The sequence below is a fragment of the Grampus griseus genome, assembly GCF_964374135.1.
Source record: "Grampus griseus genome assembly, chromosome: 10".
Lineage (NCBI taxonomy): Eukaryota > Metazoa > Chordata > Mammalia > Artiodactyla > Delphinidae > Grampus > Grampus griseus.
In genome coordinates, this window is record NC_139004.1 from 96,289,936 (window position 1) to 96,310,235 (window position 20,300).

General features: G+C 42.4%; 1 protein-coding gene across 2 annotated transcripts in view; it reads right to left on the reverse strand.

Annotated features, from left to right (window-relative positions):
- Positions 1-2,814: 2,814 nt before the first annotated feature.
- RAD18 (RAD18 E3 ubiquitin protein ligase) overlaps positions 2,815-20,300 on the reverse strand; it is a 116,682-nt gene continuing 99,196 nt past the window's right edge. For both annotated transcript variants that reach the window (XM_082664462.1, XM_082664463.1), the window contains 2 exons: positions 14,249-14,311; positions 2,815-3,634 (listed from right to left, as the gene is read on the reverse strand). In XM_082664462.1, the coding sequence (XP_082520588.1) occupies positions 3,532-3,634; positions 14,249-14,311 (166 nt within the window). In that variant the 3' untranslated portion in view covers positions 2,815-3,531. The remainder of the gene's footprint in view (positions 3,635-14,248; positions 14,312-20,300) is intronic.

Genomic DNA, 20,300 nt, shown 5'->3' on the forward strand with positions numbered 1-20,300 from the left:
AAGCAAGCAAAGTTGGTGTGGTCTCCAAGGGGTAGGATTCCCAGGAATTTGTTCTGAGTCCTACATGAACCTACACGAAGCCATGGATGAGACCCAGTTGATGTTTCCTCCCCTTTCAACCTCTCCATCCCTCCTGTTCCCTCCATTACAAGTCTCAGAAGCCTAGATATTAGTTAGTAACTCACCACCTGAGCCCTCAGGAAGGTAGGTGGCAGCTTCAGATCATCCTCAGCACAGTGCCTCCAAGGAACTTGCTGGCAGGCCCTCACAGAGCAGGAGCCACTTCAGTTGAGCCACAAAGCAGGATTCCCAGAGGCTGGGCAAGGCAACTGCACACCGCTTCTTTCCCACAGGTCAGTGGTCTGGAGGGTGAACCATGCTGGCTGCCAAGCCAAGATTACAGGGAAGGACGCCTGCTTCCACCCCCCCAAATACAGTGGAGCATGTCTGCCCCAGCCAGACCCATGGCTGACTGGGAGAGGGTGGGAGTGGGGCATCACGGGATGGAGGCGGGGGTGGGGTGTTGCCTCCAACATGCTGGGACCAGAGAGGGGAGCCCATGGTGCCTGCAAGAGTTGCAAAGGTGGCACACGAGAGGGGTGGCATTCTAACAACTTCTTGAAGCTGGAGCAGGCTGCCCCACTTATCTGCATGGCTGCCCAGAATCCTTCCCAAGCAAAAGCCTTGCCTCTTCGGTAAGCAAAGAAGAAATCGAGAAATGCCAGGCCATCTGGGAGCCACTGGGAGAGCACCTGCCCGGGTACTCCTTCCGAATTCTAGGTGCTGTTTTACACAGCAGGGTTCCAGCCACCTCCTCCTTCCAGGAGCTCAGAGGGAGCAGGGATGGCTACCCTGAGGTGCTGGGACACTTGGCCCAGGGCAGGATCAGGCCCTTCACCTCCAAACCAACACCAGGGTCTTCCTGGACTCTGGTGAAGTAGCCCTGCTGTCACCAGGACACAGGCAGCCCCAGAGTTGCTGGCACCGGTGGCAGGGGACTGGCTCTGAAATGCCAAACACAGGCATTAGGAACACTGGAAAGAACTGGGAACTGGGGGACATTTTGCACAGAGAGAACAAGTTTTTTTTTTTTTTTTACATCTTTACTGGAGTATAATTGCTTTACAATGGTGTGTTAGTTTCTGCTTTATTTTATTTTTATTTTTTACATCTTTATTGGAGTATAATTGCTTTACAATGGTGTACTAGTTTCTGCTTTATAACAAAGTGAATCAGTTATACATATACAAATATCCCCATATCTCTTCCCTCTTGCATCTCCCTCCCTCCCACCCTCCCTATCCCACCCCTCTAGGTGGTCACAAAGCACCGAGCTGATCTCCCTGTGCTATGCGGCTGCTTCCCACTAGCTATCTATTTTACGTTTGGTAGTGTACGTATGTCCATGCCTCTCTCTCACTTTGTCACAGCTTACCCTTCCCCCTCCCCATATCCTTAAGTCCATTCTCTAGTAGGTCTGTGTCTTTATTCCTTTCTTACCCCTAGGTTCTTCATGACATTTTTTTTTCTTAAATTCCATATATATGTGTTAGCATACGGTATTTGTCTTTCTCTTTCTGACTTACTTCACGCTGTATGACAGACTCTAGGTCCATCCAGCTCATTACAAATAGCTCAGTTTCGTTTCTTTTTATGGCTGAGTAATATTCCATTGTATATATGTGCCACATCTTCTTTATCCATTCATCTGTTAATGGACACTTGGGTTGCTTCCATGTCCTGGCTATTGTAAATAGAGCGGCAATGAACATTTTGGTACATGACTCTTTGAATTATGGTTTTCTCAGGGTATATGCCCAGTAGTGGGATTGCTGGGTCATATGGTAGTGTTATTTGTAGTTTTTTAAGGAACCTCCATACTGTTCTCCATAGAGGGTGTACCAATTCACATTCCCACCAGCAGTGCAAGAGTGTTCCCTTTTCTCCACACCCTCTCCAGCATTTATTGTTTCCAGATTTTTTGATGATGGCCATTCTGACTGGTGTGAGATGATATCTCATTGTAGTTTTGATTTGCATTTCTCTAATGATTAATGATGTTGAGCATTCTTTCATGTGTTTGTTGGCAGTCTGTATATCTTCTTTGGAGAAATGTCTATTTAGGTCTTCTGCCCATTTTTGGATTGGGTTGTTTTTTTGTTATTGAGCTGCATGAGCTGCTTGTATATTTTGGAGATCAATCCTTTGTCAGTTGCTTCATTTGCAAATATTTTCTCCCATTCTGAGGGCTGTCTTTTGGTCTTGTTTATGGTTTCCTTTGCTGTGCAAAAGCTTTGAAGTTTCATTAGGTCCCATTTGTTTATTTTTGTTTTTATTTCCATTTCTCTAGGAGGTGGGTCAAAAAGGATCTTGCTGTGATTTATGTCATAGAGTGTTCTGCCTATGTTTTCCTCTAAGAGTTTGATAGTTTCTGGCCTTACATTTAGGTCTTTAATCCATTTTGAGCTTATTTTTGTGTATGGTGTTAGGGAGTGATCTAATCTCATACTTTTACATGTACCTGTCCAGTTTTCCCAGCACCACTTATTGAAGAGGCTGTCCTTTCTCCACTGTATATTCTTGCCTCCTTTATCAAAGATAAGGTGTCCATATGTGCGTGGGTTTATCTCTGGGCTTTCTATCCTGTTCCATTGATCTATATTTCTGTTTGAGAGAACAATTTCTGATCAACCCTTTCCAATGATTTGTAGCTTGTACTCAACCATTCACAGGAGATTGTTTCAAGGACTTTATTTTAAATTGATATAGAGTCTACTCAGTGACAAAATTCATTTATTGCATTCTTTACATTTAATAGCTGGGATTCAAAGTGTTAAAGATTTGATTTACCCAAGTGAAAAAAAGACGAAAGAATCATTTGTAAGCGCCATTTCTGAAGAATATGCCTAATGTTTCAAAGTTACTGTTTTGTGCCTTTAGGTTACAGTACTAACATCGTACTCCAAGTAAAGTGTAAGACACAGGTCTAACTAACAACCACATGAAACTCGGGCAACAACCATCCTGAAACAGCTGTAACACGCGCATCGGCCTCCAGGCCTCGCGTGCTCACGCTCACGGAGGACTTGAGTTAGGACATTCTACCTTTCCAGAAACACAGTGGCTCTGAATGCCTCAACCACTCCTTGTGGTAGAGGGGTTAAAGGATCCTTTTCTGAAGTTGGCTTCTCCATGGAAGAGGAGAATGGCTTAAGGACATTCTGAAATTTAGAAACAAAATCAAACAAAACCCTTTTGCCAAAAAGTCTCTGTCCTCTGCAAAGCTGGTGAATGTGTGGATGCCAGTATTTTTAGAGAGAGATGTTTTAGGGGCAGGAGGTAACTGACCAAGTGAGGATGCTTTCTAAGGTTTTTTTTTTTTTTCCTAGAAAGGCAGAAAAGAATAAAAATCAGTTAAACATAATATTTAGAATGTAACATCTTCACTTGGGCAATTATGAATATGAAATCACCATGGCAACAAAAGTACCATCTTCTGATGACTGCACTGGGAAAGTCAACAAACCCACACTAATTCCTGTTCCGCTTATTTCTTGGCTCGAGCTCAGCACTTTCAGCGGACCTCAAGCGACGATTCTGTCTGGGACTTATTTCTGTGTCTTGAAGATCATATCTGAAAATGGAAGAAACAAAATGGCAGCTTAGAAAATGATGATCACTATTATTCCACAGCAGTTTCTAGTTTACAGGCCCCTTCCCGTGTGTTTTTATGTGAGCCTCCAAATAGCCTTCTACTCCACTGACAAGTCTGCTATGATAATTATTATGACTTTTATTATTTCCACTGCACAACTGAGAAAACAGGTGACTTAGCAAAGATCACAGATCATAAGTGACAGAGTTAGGAACTGAACTCCTTTCTTCTGAGTCAGAATCGAGCAGCTTTACACTTCTGCTCCAGAGGCAGAAAGCTGCAGAAAATGTGCTTCCATCCTAACAACAAGGTGAAGCCAGAGAGACGAACAAAATCATAACTTATCATGATCCTGTCAGACAGCTGAGGTTGTAAGGGAACCAAGGAAACAAAATCCCCTCCCAAGAGAGATGAGCCACACGCATCCTTTCACTTCGGGCAGAGCACTGGGGAAAGGGGTGGCTGCCACACAAGCAGGTGGGAAGACGAAAGTTGACGTATTCTGGATTTGCAGCACAGCCTGGTGCTGCGGGCCCCCGACACCGGAGCCTCGGCAGCGCTCCTTGAAACACTGACAGAGGGCAGGACACTGAAGAGGGCCCACATGGGGCACAGGGGTAAAGCAGGGGATGGGGAGTGGCAGGGGTCAGGCTCTGTCTGATTTCCCAGGTTTGTCAGTGGAGTAGAAGGCTACTCGGAGGATTAAATGAAAACGCATGGGAAGGCACTTATAAACTAGAAAATGATGTAGAGAATAATAAGAGATGATTTAAAGTATATGGGAGGGGCTTCCCTGGTGGCGCAGTGGTTAAGAATCTGCCTGCCAATGCAGGGGACACAGGTTTGAGCCCTGGTCTGGGAAGATCCCACATGCCATGGAGCAACTAAGCCCATGTGCCACAACTACTGACCCTGTACTCTAAAGCCCACGAGCCTCAAGTACTGAGCCTGTGTGCCACAACTACTGAAGCCTGCATGCCTAGAGCCCGTGCCCCACAAGAAGAGAAGCCACTGCAATGAGAAGCACTGCAACTAAGAGTAGCCCCCGCTCACCGCAACCAGAGAAAGCCTGTGCACAGCAACAAAGACCCAATGCAGCCAAAAATAAATAAAAATTAAAATAAATGAAGTATATGGGAAGATGTGCATAGGTTAAATGCAAATATTACACCATTTTATATATGGGACTTGAGTATCTATGGATTTTGGTAACTGCAGCAGTGAGGGGCAGGGTCCTGGAACCAACCCTCATGGATTCTGAGGGATAACTGTAATCTCAATATTGAGTCTTCCTTACACCTGCTCAAATCTGTTATTGAGCCTCTTAGTGAAATTTTCATTTCAGCTATTTTGTTTTTCAACTCCAGAATTTCTATTTTTAAAAAATAATTTCTGGGCTTCCCTGGTGGCACAGTGGTTGAGAGTCCGCCGGCTGCTGCAGGGGACATGGGTTCGTGTCCCAGTCCGGGAGGATCCCACATGCTGCGGGGCAGCTGGGCCCGTGAGCCATGGCTGCTGAGCCTGCGCGTCCGGAGCCTGTGCTCCGCAACAGGAGAGGCCACAGCAGTGAGAGGCCCGCGTACCACAAAATAAATAAATAAATAAATAATTTCTATTTCTTTATTGGTATCCTCTATTTGGTGAGACACTGTTCTCATACATCCCTTTAGTCCTTTGATCAGAGTCAAAACAGCTGATTTCATTGGTTGCTTCTCCCCCGCCCCGGTGTGTATAGGCCACAGTTTCTTGTTTCTTTATGTCTAATATTTTGTTGAAAACTGGACATTTTTACCAATATACTGTGGCAACTATGGGAATTAGATTTTCCTCCTTCCTCAGCGTCTGTTCATGTTGGTGTCTGCTGCTGTTTGTTAAGTGACTTTCTGAGCTCCTGTAAATATACATTCTTTGCTGTGTGAGACCACTGACGTGTCTGCTACATGAGCTTAGTGGTCAGCTAATGATTAGACAGAACTTTCCCTAATCGCCTGGAATCAATATAACACAGAAGCCCTTGTCACAATCAGTCTTTGCCAAGGGACTCTGTGTGTTGGGGCATGCATTCAGCACTTGGGGCACAACTCCGCCTTAGCCTCTCCTTTCAGCTTGCATGGAGCCTCATAGTCAGCTCAAGGTGAGAGATTAGGACCCTCTCAGGTCTCTCCTGCGCACACACAGAGCCCTAAGCATGCGTGTGACCTTCCAGAGCCACAGGAATACATCAGAGCTGGTCAAAGCCCCGATGGAAATCTTATTTTCCAGCCTTTCCTTTAAGCTTTTTGCTTAACATATTGTTTGCCCCAACTGTTATCTACCTCACATGGCTATGAAGTTAATCAATTGTCTCTAATTGTTTTAAACAAACACCTCAGGGGAAAAAGAGGCTTTTCGCACTGGGTGAGCTCCAAGTCAGGTAGACAGTCTTGCAAGTGGGAGTCCTCCAGGAAACCACCAGACAGATCAAATAATAATTCTCTGGGAATGAGGCTATGAAGGCGCTCCAACTCCGTTCTGCCCTTTCTGCGGGTTGCCAGGCTGCTGGTCCTCATCACGACAGCACACTACTGGCTCCCAAGGCCACTGCCGGGCTAGAGAGAGGGGGATGGGAACAGGGGAAGTCAAATCACCACAAAGCTCACTGTTCTAACTAAAATTCAGATATTTTTCTTGAAGAAATGCTCCTTGGATTGTTGCTGTCTTTGGTTAATTTTCAGTTTTGAAAAAGTTGATTCTGCCAAGTTTTGTCAATTTTGTCATTGCTTTTACGCAGAGAATTTCCAGACGTCCTTATTTCACAACTCTCCTGAATGTTTTCTCCTTTATCTTTTTAATTTTTTCCCCCCAGCTTTTAACTCATGGTCTTAATATCTCTAAACTTTCACAAGTCAAATTTCTCATCTTTTTTTCCCTAAATAAATAAATTTATTTATTTACTTATTTTTGGCTGCGTTGGGTCTTCGTTGCTGCGCACGGGCTTTCTCTAGTTGCAGCGAGCAGGGGCTACTCTTCGTTGCGGTACGCAGGCTTCTCATTGCGGTGGCTCCTCTTTGTGGCAGATCACGGGCTCTAGGCGCGTGGGCTCAGTAGTTGTGGCTCGCGGGCTTAGTTGCTCCGCGGCATGTGGGATCTTCCCGGACCAGGGCTTGAACCCGTGTCCCCTGCATCGGCAAGCGGATTCTTAACCACTGCGCCACCAGGGAAGTCCCAAATTTCTCATCTTAATATTTTATTGCCATTTATTTATTTGGCTTCTGGGTTTTTTTTTTTAATGGGATGTTCCCCTTTATATTTAACTTCTATAAAATTACTGTTTCTTTGCTCTCTTACCTTGTTTTTAATTTCCTTCTAAAATTTTAAGTAATGTGTTTCTCCCATATTTCCCCTCTTTGATTTGCCTTCACAATAGCTGGGAACAAACATGGCTATAGTGTTAGTGGAAGAAGCAGCCTCTACCATAAGCATGGGCTTGAAGCAGAGTCCCTAGCAAGCAAGGATCTCAAGGTTCTCCCAGAGTAATTCTCTAAAATATCTCATCCTCAAAGATGCAGGAATCCTAATAGGATAAACCACCTCAAGATTTTTTTCCAAGCATGTAACACACTTATTTACTAGAATGATGACACTTAATAACATGGCCCAAACACAACAGGCTTTTAAATTCTTAGCCTCTGGAAGGTATAATCAATGGATTTTTGAGCAAACTTTGCCAACTGAATGCTGTTAGCCAATTGGGGATACTCCTGTGGCGGACCATGGTGAGAGGCATCAGGAAGCCCTGAATCTACTGAACACAGAAGCCATACCTGGGAGATGTGGCCATCTATGACCAGCCTGCTTCCAGTATACACTATTACCAGGATGATTTACCTGGGCAGAATAAGGGCCATTTAAAGAGGGAAGAGGTTTCTGATTCTTCTTCTTTTGTTTTTGGTTTTTTTTTTTTTTTGGAAACACTAGATTGGTTGTTTCCCTGCTGTAAGTACTTTCAATTTTTTAAGCACTGTATGGGGCAAAGGGCCCGTCCAGAATACTAGTGCATAAGCTTGAAGAAGGACCAAAAACGGACAAGTATTACACGGAAGGCAAGTTACAGGCCAGTTTCTCAACATAACAACAAAACATCTTAAACAAAATATTAAGAAACCAAGTCTAGCAACATACAAAAGAGTTAATACACCATCAACAAATTAGGTTTATTTCAAGAATGCAATCTTGATTTAACATGCAAAAGATCAATGTAATTCACCACATTAAAAAAATAAAGGAGAAAAATCACATACTCTTCTCAATATATTTAATATAAAACATAAAACACTTGAAAATATTCATCATCCATTTATGTTAAAAACTAGGAATATAAGGTAAAAATATTGAATGCTTTCCCACTAAGATTGGGAATAAGAAGAGGATACCCTTATTACCACTTCTAGTTAACATCTAAATAGCAGTCCTAAACTGTTCAATTAAGCATTAACAAAGACTTTAGAAAAGGTATTATATTGAGATGACATGGTTATAGATGTCGAAAAAAACCACAACCCTATAGGGTATCAGAATTATTAAGTAAATTTATCAAAACTCGTGAATACAGGGTTAATGTAAAAATTTAATTTGCTTCATATATTAGCAACAAGCAATTAGAAAATAGTAAACAAACAACAAAAGAATATTATTTTTAATAACATAGTTATCAGAGGAATGCAAATTTAAATCACAATGAGACGCCACTAGACCCTATGAAGGAGAATGACTAAAATGAAAAAACTAAGAATGCCCATCACTGATGAGGAAATGGAACTTCTGGACCGCCCACTGTGAATGGGCGTTTAAACTGGCGTGAGCACTTTGGAAAAATGGCTGGGAGAAGCTACTGGATACATGCACATCCTAACACCCAGCTATACCACTCCGCAGTATATACTCAAAAGAAACAAAAGCACATGCACCAAAGGACATTTAACAGTTATGTTCCTGACATCCTTATTCATGACAGCCAAAAACTCGAAGAAATATATCTAGCAAAAGTAGTATGGGTAAATAAATGGTGACTTATTCATACAGTGGAATATCACAGAGCAGAGGTTCTCAAACTTTGGTCTACAGCAGGATCACCTGAGGGCTTCTTAAAACACAGGTTGATGGTCCCCATCCCCAGAGTTTCTCATTCAGAAGGTCTGGTGTGGGGCTCAAGAATTTCCCTTTCTAATATATTCCCAGGTGATACAAATGCTGCTGGTCAGGAAACCACACTTTGAAAGCCACCGCTCTAGATAAAGCAGTGAAAAATAACAAACTACCGTGATATGCAACCATGGAAATCTCACACCTGTAACGTTGTCTCCAAGAGCGCATAAAACACTTGAAATTCCATTTATAAGCAATTTAAAACCAGGCAAAATTAACCCATGGTGATGGAAGCCAGAGCCGTGCTTACCTCTGGGAGGAGGCATGAGAAGGCTCTTAGAATGCCAGGAATGTTCCACATCCACATCTGGGTGGTGACTTTGGTGGCCCCCCATGATCCACACCTCCTGCCTTTGTGCAATCCCCTTCCCTAGCGTCTGGGGCTGGCCTCGTGACTCACTTTAACCAACAGGATGTGGCCGAAGTGATACAGCACAAGTTTCAGGACTAAGTCTTAAGAAGGCTAAGAGATTTTTGTATTTGCACCTCTTGGGAACTGTATCAGTCTGGGTCCAATCAGGACCATGATAACTTGAACAGAAAAGTTTAGTATAAAGAATTACTAACTGTAACAGAGGACTGGAGTAACGAGGGGTTGGCTAGTAAGAAGGAAAGAGAATCCTGAAGAATATATTATAGAAAGAGTAGAAATAAGGAACAGCTGCTTCTCAGGGTTGAGATGCAGCACCCCAGGAAGAGCCCTCTCCCCAGACAGATCCAGACAGCTGCGTGGAGAGGGCATGGCTGTGGCTAACTGAGTCAGAGCAATGAGCTGCTGGCCAGGGTACACTGTAGGACCAGGCACTGGGGAAGGCCTGCAACCAAGAGGCAAAACCCCTTCTTCCTGCAATGTCTCTCCAGTGCCCTCTACTGATAAAACTTAACATCAGGAGAGCCGGCAAAGGAAAACTATTTAAAAGGCCCAATTCAGTTTTCACAGAGCAGGCAAAAAGGATGAATTTGGAGCTGAGGCAGTAAACTGATAACTGGCACAGGGGCCCTGAGCCTCCATATACAAAATCCCAGCTATCCTGCTGGAAAGACCACATGGAGAGACCATGCGGAGAAACCACATGGAGAAGAACAGGCTCCCAGACTACATGGAAAGACAGAGAAGTCCAGACACCTCAGCGGAACATCACCTCCAGCCGCCCTGCCAGCTGGCTGCATGCCACATAAATAACCACCAGCAGCCTGAGGCCAGCCCAGACTGAAGAATCATAAGCAAATGAAGTGGCTGTGGCTTAAGCTCCTAAATTTCCGGGTGATTTGTTACATGGCAATTAAAAACTAAACAGAAACTTTCTGTTCAATTTGTTTTGGTTATCTACCGCTACATTCTCATGAAATAGCACAGTCCCTTATTTGGTCATGATTCTAGTTCTGGGCAGGGCTCAGAACAGACAGCTTAACTGGGTCTGGAGGATCCACTGTGAGGAAGGCTCACTCGCAGGGTGGCAAGCTGGAGCTGGCTGTTGACTGGGAGCTCGGCTGGAGGGAGGGCTGGACCTCCGTCCTCCTCCAGCTGTCCTCTCTCCATGCCCGGGGTGGGCTTCTCACAGCAGAGGGGCTGGGTCCAAGAAGCATCATCCTAAAAGTGAGTGTTTGGAAAGGACAAGCCCCACTGTGCAAACGCTTACCAAACTTCTTCTCACATCACATGGCCAAACCCAGAATCAACGTGGGCCTCAGGAGTGTGGATACTGGAGGTGCGTGATTCACCGGGGCCACCAAAGTAACCCTAACCTCAGGGGTATTCAGTTGTAAAAATTCATCAAGCTGTACACTTAAGATGTGCATACATTAGTAATATTTATTAATAAGTAACAGTTAATAAAGTTCACTCCTCCAAAGAAAGACAGTCAAATTATTAATAGTCCTCCCTTAGAAAATGCGACGCGCTCATTAGCACACTGCAAATGACTTCTCATGGGGTTAGGATGAAATGCAGATTATCAGCAGAGAAAATGATTCTTCCTTTTCTGATTTTATAACACTAGAAAAAGCTATTTCCTAAAAAAAGCTTTTTAAGGCACTAAGAGATAAAGGATTAAAAAAGATTTGTAAGTGGCAATCTCATCCATTCACAGGTTCTTGAAGCCACGTAAGCCACGTCACTAACAGCTAGAATCCACCAGGGAGTGTGTTCAGATCCAATGAATACTGACTGACATATTCAATCCCTCATACGCCTACTGAGTGCCCACCATGGGTCCCCCCCAGGCACTGTGCGGGGCGTGGGGTATAATGAAAATGTGCTCTAGGAAGCGCGTCGGGTGGTAAGCGCCCACTGCTGCGGGAGCAGGGGAGCAGCCAGGGGCTGCTGGGAAGGAAGGAACGACGACTCCCGTCCGAAGAAAGGGGAAAAGGCAACTCAGGCGGAAGCAACAGCAGGTACAAGGCAGCATGACTTTGAAGCCAATGTGAGTAGTTCAGCCAGGCTGCAACAAGGCGGGGCGGGGAGGGGAGGAAGGACAGTCCAGGAGCCAGCAGGTAGGCTGGGGCCATGGATGGAAGAGCCTTGGATGCTGGTGAGTCCCTGCAGGACTTTACCACGGAGAGAACACAGCGTATTTTAGGTCTCACGGGCAGAATTAAGCGTACTGACTAGAGGCAGAGAGGCAGCTGGATGGCTGTGGTAGGAAGCCAGAGAGAAGAGTGAAGGGCCTGCGCAGGCCGTGGCACAGAGGGGCCAACAGAGGCAGTTCAGGGGTCGTCCACAGCCCCGCTACTCAACGCGGGGCCCCAGAAGCAGCGTCAGCAACACCGGGGAGCGTGCTGAAATGTAAACTCCTGAGCCCCAGCCCAAATCTCCTGAATCCTGATCTCAGGATTGAGTGGAGCCCAATAATCTGTGTTTTAACAAGTCCTCCAAGTGATCTTGATGTAAATTTAAGTCTGAGGACCACTTATCTATAGGACCTCGCAATCGCTGCAGGTGAGAGGTAAGGGACAATGAGAAGTTGAAGATGATTCTTAGGTTTCTGGCTGGAACAATGGGCCAGACGGTGATACCACCATTCACTGAGGGAGGGGACAATGGAAGAGGCGCAGGTCAGGAGAGAAGGGACTCAGACCCTCCGAGGAGACATTCCCCACATTTTATGGATAAGGAAGATGAAATCTGGAAACATGAAATGATTGACCTGGACCATTTTTCTTCCTATTTTCATTCTGTTCAACGTAAATATATCCTGTAGCTCAAAATGGTAAGATGAACCAATATTCACAGATATAAGAACCCAAGACCAGGCTGCAGAAAACAGGGTTTTGTATTGGGTTTTGTTTTGGGTTTTTTTGCTGCTTATGAAAATACTGCTTTATATGGGGGCATTGTGTTGCTAATAGAACCTCTCAATCACTTATGGAATTAGGAGAACGTGTTGGGGCTGAAATAGTATGTTCTAGGACTAATATCTCAAATATGCCACTTGTGGTACCACAAAATGCCTGTAAGCTTAAGATGGGTATTTGTAGAACTACCACATTTTGTTGAAAAGTAAAGCTGTGCAGTCTTTTCCTGATTCTGCTTCTAAAGCTACACTGTGGCATAAGCTGGTTTAAACTGCTCTACACGTGGCTGAAACCAGGAAGGCTGAATTCTTACCCCAGCAGGCCACTAACTAGCTGTGGACCTCAACCTCATCAACTTACCTCTCTGGAGCTCAGGCTCCTTCTCTATAAAATGAAGGGACTGGACTAGATGAGCACTTACATCCTTCCAGCTTTAACATTTATTATCTGTGAGGATCAAGCGATGGGATTTGTTTTCTAAGTGATTTCTTATAATAATGACTTTAAGAGGTCATCATTGCCAAGAATTGGCTTGGACTCAGGAATTTTGGGCTACAGCTTATCATAGCCATTAACGTCAGGGTTTAGTTTAGCATAACCAGGGGGATTCCTGGTACAAGAGGAAGTAGTTAGCTAATGAGTGGCCTCCTCTCGTAGAATTCAAAGTTCAATAATGCTTAGGTGAGACTAATGCAGCCACAATCTCAAACTTTCATAAAACGCTACTGTTTGAGCCACCAAATATCTCATTGGCCTGATAAACCTACTCATAATGCTTTCCCTGGATACACCACACTTTTCCATTCTCCCAGTGATTCAGCTATAATACTACAAAATGTCAGCACAGGAAACCTCATTCTTGGGAAAGACAATTTGGCTTAATGGTCCATAGAGCTGAATTTTGACATAGATTAAAATCTCAGCTCCATCACTTATCACTTATTGCTAAGTGACCTTGGATGGAGATTTCCCTCTTTCAGCCTCAGAGAGGCTTTCAGAAAGGTGAAAATGTCAAGAACATCAGATGCTGCTAAGAAGTCAAAGGAGATGAAGTCTAAAAAGTTGTCCTTTGGACTTAGCCACATAGAGGTCTTCGATGACTTCAATGAAGGCTATTTCAGAAGAAGGATGGGCCTGGCTGAGGATGCTGATGAGTCAGTGGGAGAGGAAGAATGAAACTGCAAGTAGAGGCCACCTACTGAGAAAGGAAGGAGAGACACGAGAGCAGCTTCAGGATGAGACTGAGTGAGGTGGTGGTCAGTCAGCTGGTTTCAAGATGGGAGAGATTCGGGCTCGCTGAAAACCTAACGAGAGAGAGAGAGAGAGAGAGAGAGAGAGAGAGAGAGAGAGAGGGAGAGATGCCTAAATGAGAGAAGAGAGAACGCGTAACATTCCTGACAAGAGGGTAGGAATGAGGTAGGAGAAACTAGACTCTATAATAAAGAGGCAGCCCTTTATTATAAAATGAAGAAATTATAAAAGGAGGGATAAAATATGTACAAACACAGGCAGATTTATACATTTGGTTTTGGAAAGATGAGGATTCCCATACAATGGCTTCTATTTTCTCTACAAAGGAAGAGAAAAGGTCTTCAGCGAGGCTGGAGCCACTGAAAAGAATTGAGAAGGGTTCAAGTAATCCTTGTGAAGAACAAAACAAAGAAATAATCACAGAAACAGCAAAAGTGCTAGGCAGTCTTGAGGGCCCACTTGTGGTATGTGAGCTTCATGAAATCTTAGTGGAACAAATCTGCCCAGTTGTACTACAGTCTTATGACTGGCAACATTCAGGGAAGGGTGAAAAGTTTTCTAAAGAGTCTAAGCCAGTGCTTAAGGCCCGACTGTTAATTCCTGACTATTAATTGCCCATTGGAAAAATTTATCTTTAGAAAAACAACTTCTGACAAGTAACTGGAGTTATTACACTAAGATTCCATTTCTAAGCAGAAATATATAGAAACAAGTAGTGAACTGGAAATCTTTACCTTGATTTTTGTGAATTATTACTTGCTTAAGTCAGTAAGCACAAATATTCTTTGGTTTGAAAATCAACTGTATAGAATTATAATTTATCAGGTCAAAGTACATGCTTATTTCGTGATTATGAGAACTCACTTATGCGATGCTTCCCAGGCTTCCTCTTCTTCTAGAAGATCTCTTATGATGTCTGAACTGGAACTAAAAGGACATGTACATCAATATTACCAGACAATAAAAAGACTGTGGTTCCATTCATATAAAATTCTAGAAAATGCAAGCTAATCTCTAGTGACAGAAAGCAAACCAGCAGACCAGTGGTTACCTGCAGGGGGCAGGGGGTGGGCAAGGAGGGACTACAGAGTGGCCCAAGGAAACTTTGGTGATGGATAGGTGTGATGGATAGGTCATCACCTCGACTGTGCTGACAACCTCACAGTACACGTGACAAAAGTCATCAAATCGTGTGCTTTAAATATTTGCAGTTTATTATACATCAATTTCAAAGAAGCTGTAAAAAAAACTTAATCAGCAATAATAAAGAAAAAAATATCCCTAAAGCTTAAATAAATGCCTCAGTAAAAAAACCTGGATTCAAATGGAATATAATCGTGAGCCTTTTCAATTTCAATTTATGGCAACCACAGATCAAATCATGTTTTAAAAACTGCAGTTTAGTAATGAAATTCACAAGAGATATTAAGTTCCTAAGTGTCTGTTAGTCCCTCTGTAACCAAATAAAGTAAAATGTAATTAATTTGAACTGTGCTAATGCTGTAATTTGTTATAATGCAACTTAGCTTAAAGTGCTACGTCATCTTTAGCCTATCTGTGCAGGGCAGGGCGGGAGGCAGGGGAGCAGAGTAAATAAGGATAGAGAGGACAGGTATTACTTCTTTAAAAGAAAAATGTTTTAAGGCTTTTAGCATCTTGTTCTTACCCAACTAAATTCCTTATGTGTGTGTGTGTGTATATATATATATATATATTAGGAAAAAAAGCATTTCTTTAGACATCCAAGACACATAAGACACAGAATGTCATGGGCAGTGTATGGGACAACTCAAATAGTCGTCACAACCCTCAGGATAAAGAAGGCTCAAACAAAGGACTAACTCTCTCTCAGGCAAGAGACAACAGGTTTGGAAATGTTAGTGCCAATCTCATTTCTAGTGATATTCTAAGAGATAACAACAGTTTAAAAATTATGAAGATTTAAAGTGTCAGTGAATCATTCTCAACCACTTCTGAAAAACTACTTTGAAGCAGTGTTTGCCTACAGTGCCTGAACAACAAAAATAAGGGGCAACAGTCAATAAACATAGTTCTGTACCAAACATTTTACTCAAGGGATTTCCCCAATTCCCAAGCCCCTCAAGGAGCTACACGCAGGGCGCCCCTGACTGTAGCTTGTGTGTACAATGGCCTATGTGGAAGCGCTCCATTCGCATTGCAATGTAGTGACCCTCCAATACAGTGAGCACAATTCAGGATGAGGTTCCTCAAAGGGTAGAAGCAAGACTCCTCGTATTTGTGGATCGAGAAAACATGTAACAACAGTGAAGTATTATAAATTTAGTAATACCGTTAATTTATATTTTATCCATTAGAGAAGCACATATATACATTTTAAAAATAGTAGTACATACGCCTGTGAGACACTCTCGATTATGTCCATGGATAATTCTTGATATGCATATGCTTTTGCAGACCAGCTGCAATCATTCTTTCAGGTCCCTGGGACAGGAACCATTGACCTAACCTGTCAGGGTACCTAAGCATCCACTACTCTTACACTGAGGATGGCCCCCTGCTCAAATGCAAGTGTCCCTGAAAATAATAACACATTAATTTATCATCAGTCATTTTCACCTTAGTATATACAAGCCTATTATAAGCTTTCCCATTAAACAGCTAGCTAAATATAGTGTTCATTAGGAGAGGAGAGGAAAAAGCAGAAGACCCTCAAGGAGACACAAGGCAGATTTCACCAACTTCATTATTTTCCTAAGAGACAGACCCACCTGGCCACTCGCCGGGGAGGGCTAGCATACACTGCCACCCTTATTCCCATAGAAGAGGTCTAAATCTTTCCGTTCACAAGATCCCAACCTTTGTTAATCCTTACTTTGGTAGTAACTACACCAACTTTATCAAGAAAACTGAAGCTGTTTATGGGAGATTTTCATTTCCTTCTCTCTACGCCAAGTGATACTGATACCATCACCCGCTGTTCCCTACCTGAACGGAGCTAGGGCAGTGTCTCTCAACCTTTTTCCATGACTGCCCCCACTCCCCACACCTAAGAAGTCTTTTCGGAGCTTTTTTTTTTCCCTAATTGCCCCTCCATGAAATTTTAATACCACAAACATAATGTATATCTGTTTACATACTATGTGTGTGTATACATGCTTTACACGCGGAGTAAGATTTTCTTTTTAACCATCTAGCCCCCCCCCCCGGGCAATTCCCACCCCTTGGGGGGTGAAATCGCTCCTACTGAGAACCCATGAGCTAGGGGAATGGGAGAAAGGGGCGGTCATATAGCTCTAGGTCCTGGCAGGTATCACATCACTAGAGAAACAGTAAAGTCGGCTTCCTGCTGACACCATCCAACACACACATACAATTTTTTTTCAGCAGGAAGGTTACAAAGCATCCCTACTCCTCCAGCTAAGTAAGCAGGACGGCCAAGCCTGTCAAATAACCTATTAGTCTGTGATCAATTAACCTCCGGGCTTTCAAATCATCAGTACAAATCACCGATTTGTTGAAGGAAAATACTTGCGGAGCATTAAGGACACAAACCTAAGAGGTTTTTGCTACACTACTTCAGTGAAAACAGATGGTACAGGAGGTTTACAAGACACATCTCAGAAGTGGTCTGCAATCTCCTCTTCGTCTGCAACTTCAATACTACCAACTAGCACGACGCACAGTGCCTCGATTTCCTCAATTCTCATCACCTTTCCTTCTACTCCAGCTCAGTCACTAACCTGATGATAACCAGATCACTAAACTGAATGATAGAAAGTTTGCGAGGCTTGACGTTTACCTAAAATGAAGTTTCAGCATATTTTGCTATGTCTGCTGCTCCAATTCTAGTCCCCACTAAGAAACTGTGAGTTGATGCTGACTAATACAATTAAAATAGCAGACAGAAATGTCCATTCCTTTTTAAGGTAATATACTTACTATATTCTACTCAAAAGCCACATTCCTGAAATTAAACATACTGTTTCACAAATAGGATTTTACAAAGAGACTACTGGGCAAAACAGGCAGTGTTACTAAAATTATCACTCTCAGATCTCTTCCTTGTGTAGAGCAGTAATTAGTATTTTTGAAATCTTAATCATTTTAATATGCCTTGGAGATCAAAAATTCCTTTCACACACTTTCAAGACATCTAAACAATCCTCCACAGGAGAAAATAAATTACTCCCTCCAGTATACCCAGAGTCAGGGCACGCACAAGCCTGCACAGCTGTAGCTTTTAATTCTCAGACAAGAAAGTTTTTCAGAGTAAACTTCAGATTCCCTACAATTTGGGTTTGAAACACTCCGGGAGACCATGACTTAAGAAGCCAGATGAATGTGGAGTCTGGAACTTGAACGTCAGAGCTCCCTGTGGGAGGGTGTTCAAATCGTGCTGTCTGATGTCACCATCCAGACCAGGCTAGAGTGGATATTATTATACAAATTAAATACATGAGATAAAGGTTTATAGGCAAAAAAATATGAATCTTCAATTCTATGGAATTCCCAGCCCCTGTACAGGAAGAGTCTAGTAGCTCTATTTGGAACACCCACACTCAATTTTTCATACCATGTAGACTTCATTTTCAGCTCAAACTTTCCGAAGTGTAAGCTCAACTGCTTTCTTCTTTGCTGGCTGCTGGCTGTTCTTTGTCCTAGTTGGTCCTCCTATAATATTTTACTCTTGTCATTCTCTGATCAAAAGTAGTGGCACAACATCTTATCAGGTGAAGGAAAACACTTTCTTTGCTTATTTCTCTTGCAGCCTTCTATTTCTACCGGTCAAGATTTTACCACCAAAGCTGAAAAGTGACATACCAAGTTCCTCTGGTAAAGGGATGACTGCTCGTACTACCCAGAGCAAAAAAGTCACAGGTTTTAGTGTTGGACAAAGTCAAGGTTTCAGTCTTGTTTCTGTCATTTAGTGTACCCTGGGCAAGCTACTTAATCTTTCCAAGTCTCAATATCCTCACCTGTAAAGTCAGGATAATAAGACATATAGTTCAAAGGAATATTTTTAAGATTAACCAATATAATACACAGAATGTTTAGCATAGAGCTTGGCACACAGTAAGTGTTCAATAAACGCTGCATCCATTTTCATAAACCAGATTTGGGTCTGAATTACCCAAATAACTGCCTCAGCACCATGCTTCATTTGCCCTAGGAGACCAGATCACTATGTGCTGTTTCAATCTTTAATCTTTGGTTTCTATGACACCAGGGTGCAAATTCATCAGAACTTTTTATTTATCCAGCATGGCAGGTACACAGGGTACTGTGGGGTAGGTAAAATGCAAACATCTGCTATAAAAATCCTGCGGATTAAAGATTACTTACAAGTGGAATTTTTCTATTATCTACTAGTTACTCTCCACCAATCCCCACCCCACCCCCAAATCTCCCCTCATAATTGTGGCATTAATTTGAGCATGGTTGAGTATATCCAACCTAAAAAAATACCTCTTTAAGGGCTGATCACTGGAAGACTGATGGACAGCATATAAGCCCACTAGACAACGGTACTTAAATAAATGCTACCAGCTCCATGAATCCTTCCTCAGACACCTGTTTCAAATACTCTGTTCTATAGGGTGAGCAACAACTTATGTGCCAAGTATTTTAGCAGGTGGCTCACAATAACATTAGAATAGTAAACATCCTAGGTTGAAAAAAAAAAATCACTCAATGACAATACAAAAAATTACCATTTTGTTAGCAGTTACTTCTACAAATCACTGTGATGACTAGTTTATATACACTAGCTTTAATTCATATAAGAACCCTAGGTTTTATCCCCAATTGACAGGTAGACAAAAACTCAGAGAAACTAAAGGGAAAGAGGGATGTTTTCATGCTCTCCACTAGATCTAGAAAAAGATAAAATGAAGAAAGCTCCAGACTCAGATATAAGAAGAATATAATAACAGAACGAACTTATTATCAAGTAATATGTGGAAAATCCTTAATAAGAGCTGATATGTTCAATTTACAAAGAATTCACAATACATGATCACCTCATTTGCTTTTAGAAGCACCCAGAGAGGCTGGCAGGGCACAGACACTATCATCCTGTTTTATTAACGAGGAAACTGAAGCTCAGGGAAATTAATTCAATAATCTACCATGTGCCAGGCACCCTGCTAGAGGCGCAAAGCCATGGCTGAGCTGATGAACAAAGATGAACAAAGATGGAAGGCTAGGTACAGGGATCTGATGGACGCATATAAATTTCAAGGACTCGATGTCATAGCATCTTAGGGGAAGATAAGGGGAAGATACAATGCCCCATTCATCCAAAGGACTGTAGATCCCAGGTACCACCCAGTTTAAGCTCTTTTGAAAATGCAAAAGATATGGGAACACGACTCCACGTTCCCACATTTTCTCTACAAGCTTTTCAACAATCAAAATTCTCCATCTGAAACAAGATGAACCATTTAGCTTTCAGGGGTATTCTGAAGTCCAGAAATGTTCCCAGAAAAAAAAAAAAAAAAACAGTCTGTAATAAAATACAAAACAGTAAGGTATATTAGTAGAAAAAGATTTTGTAGCAACTTTAAATTCATTCAATGACACATTCTTAACAGTTAAAAATCAAATTCATTCAATGACACATTCTTAACAGTTAAAAACCAAATGTAATGTGTTAACCTTCCAAAAACAATTAAAAAGATTTTAAAAAATAACAAAGCTACCATTGAATTACAGTAAGATACTTACACCTTAGGTTCAGTTACTTTGACAAGGTTTTCTTTAGATACTGTTTTCTCTTAATTTGACCAGAAACATAAACACCTATTCAGCAATTTTCTTAATAATTCCAGTGCACCTAAATTACAAAACCCCATTACTATATCTGTCATACCTTACTGCTGCATCACGAACCTTCACGAACCAATTTATATAATATGACACTGACGAAGATGAC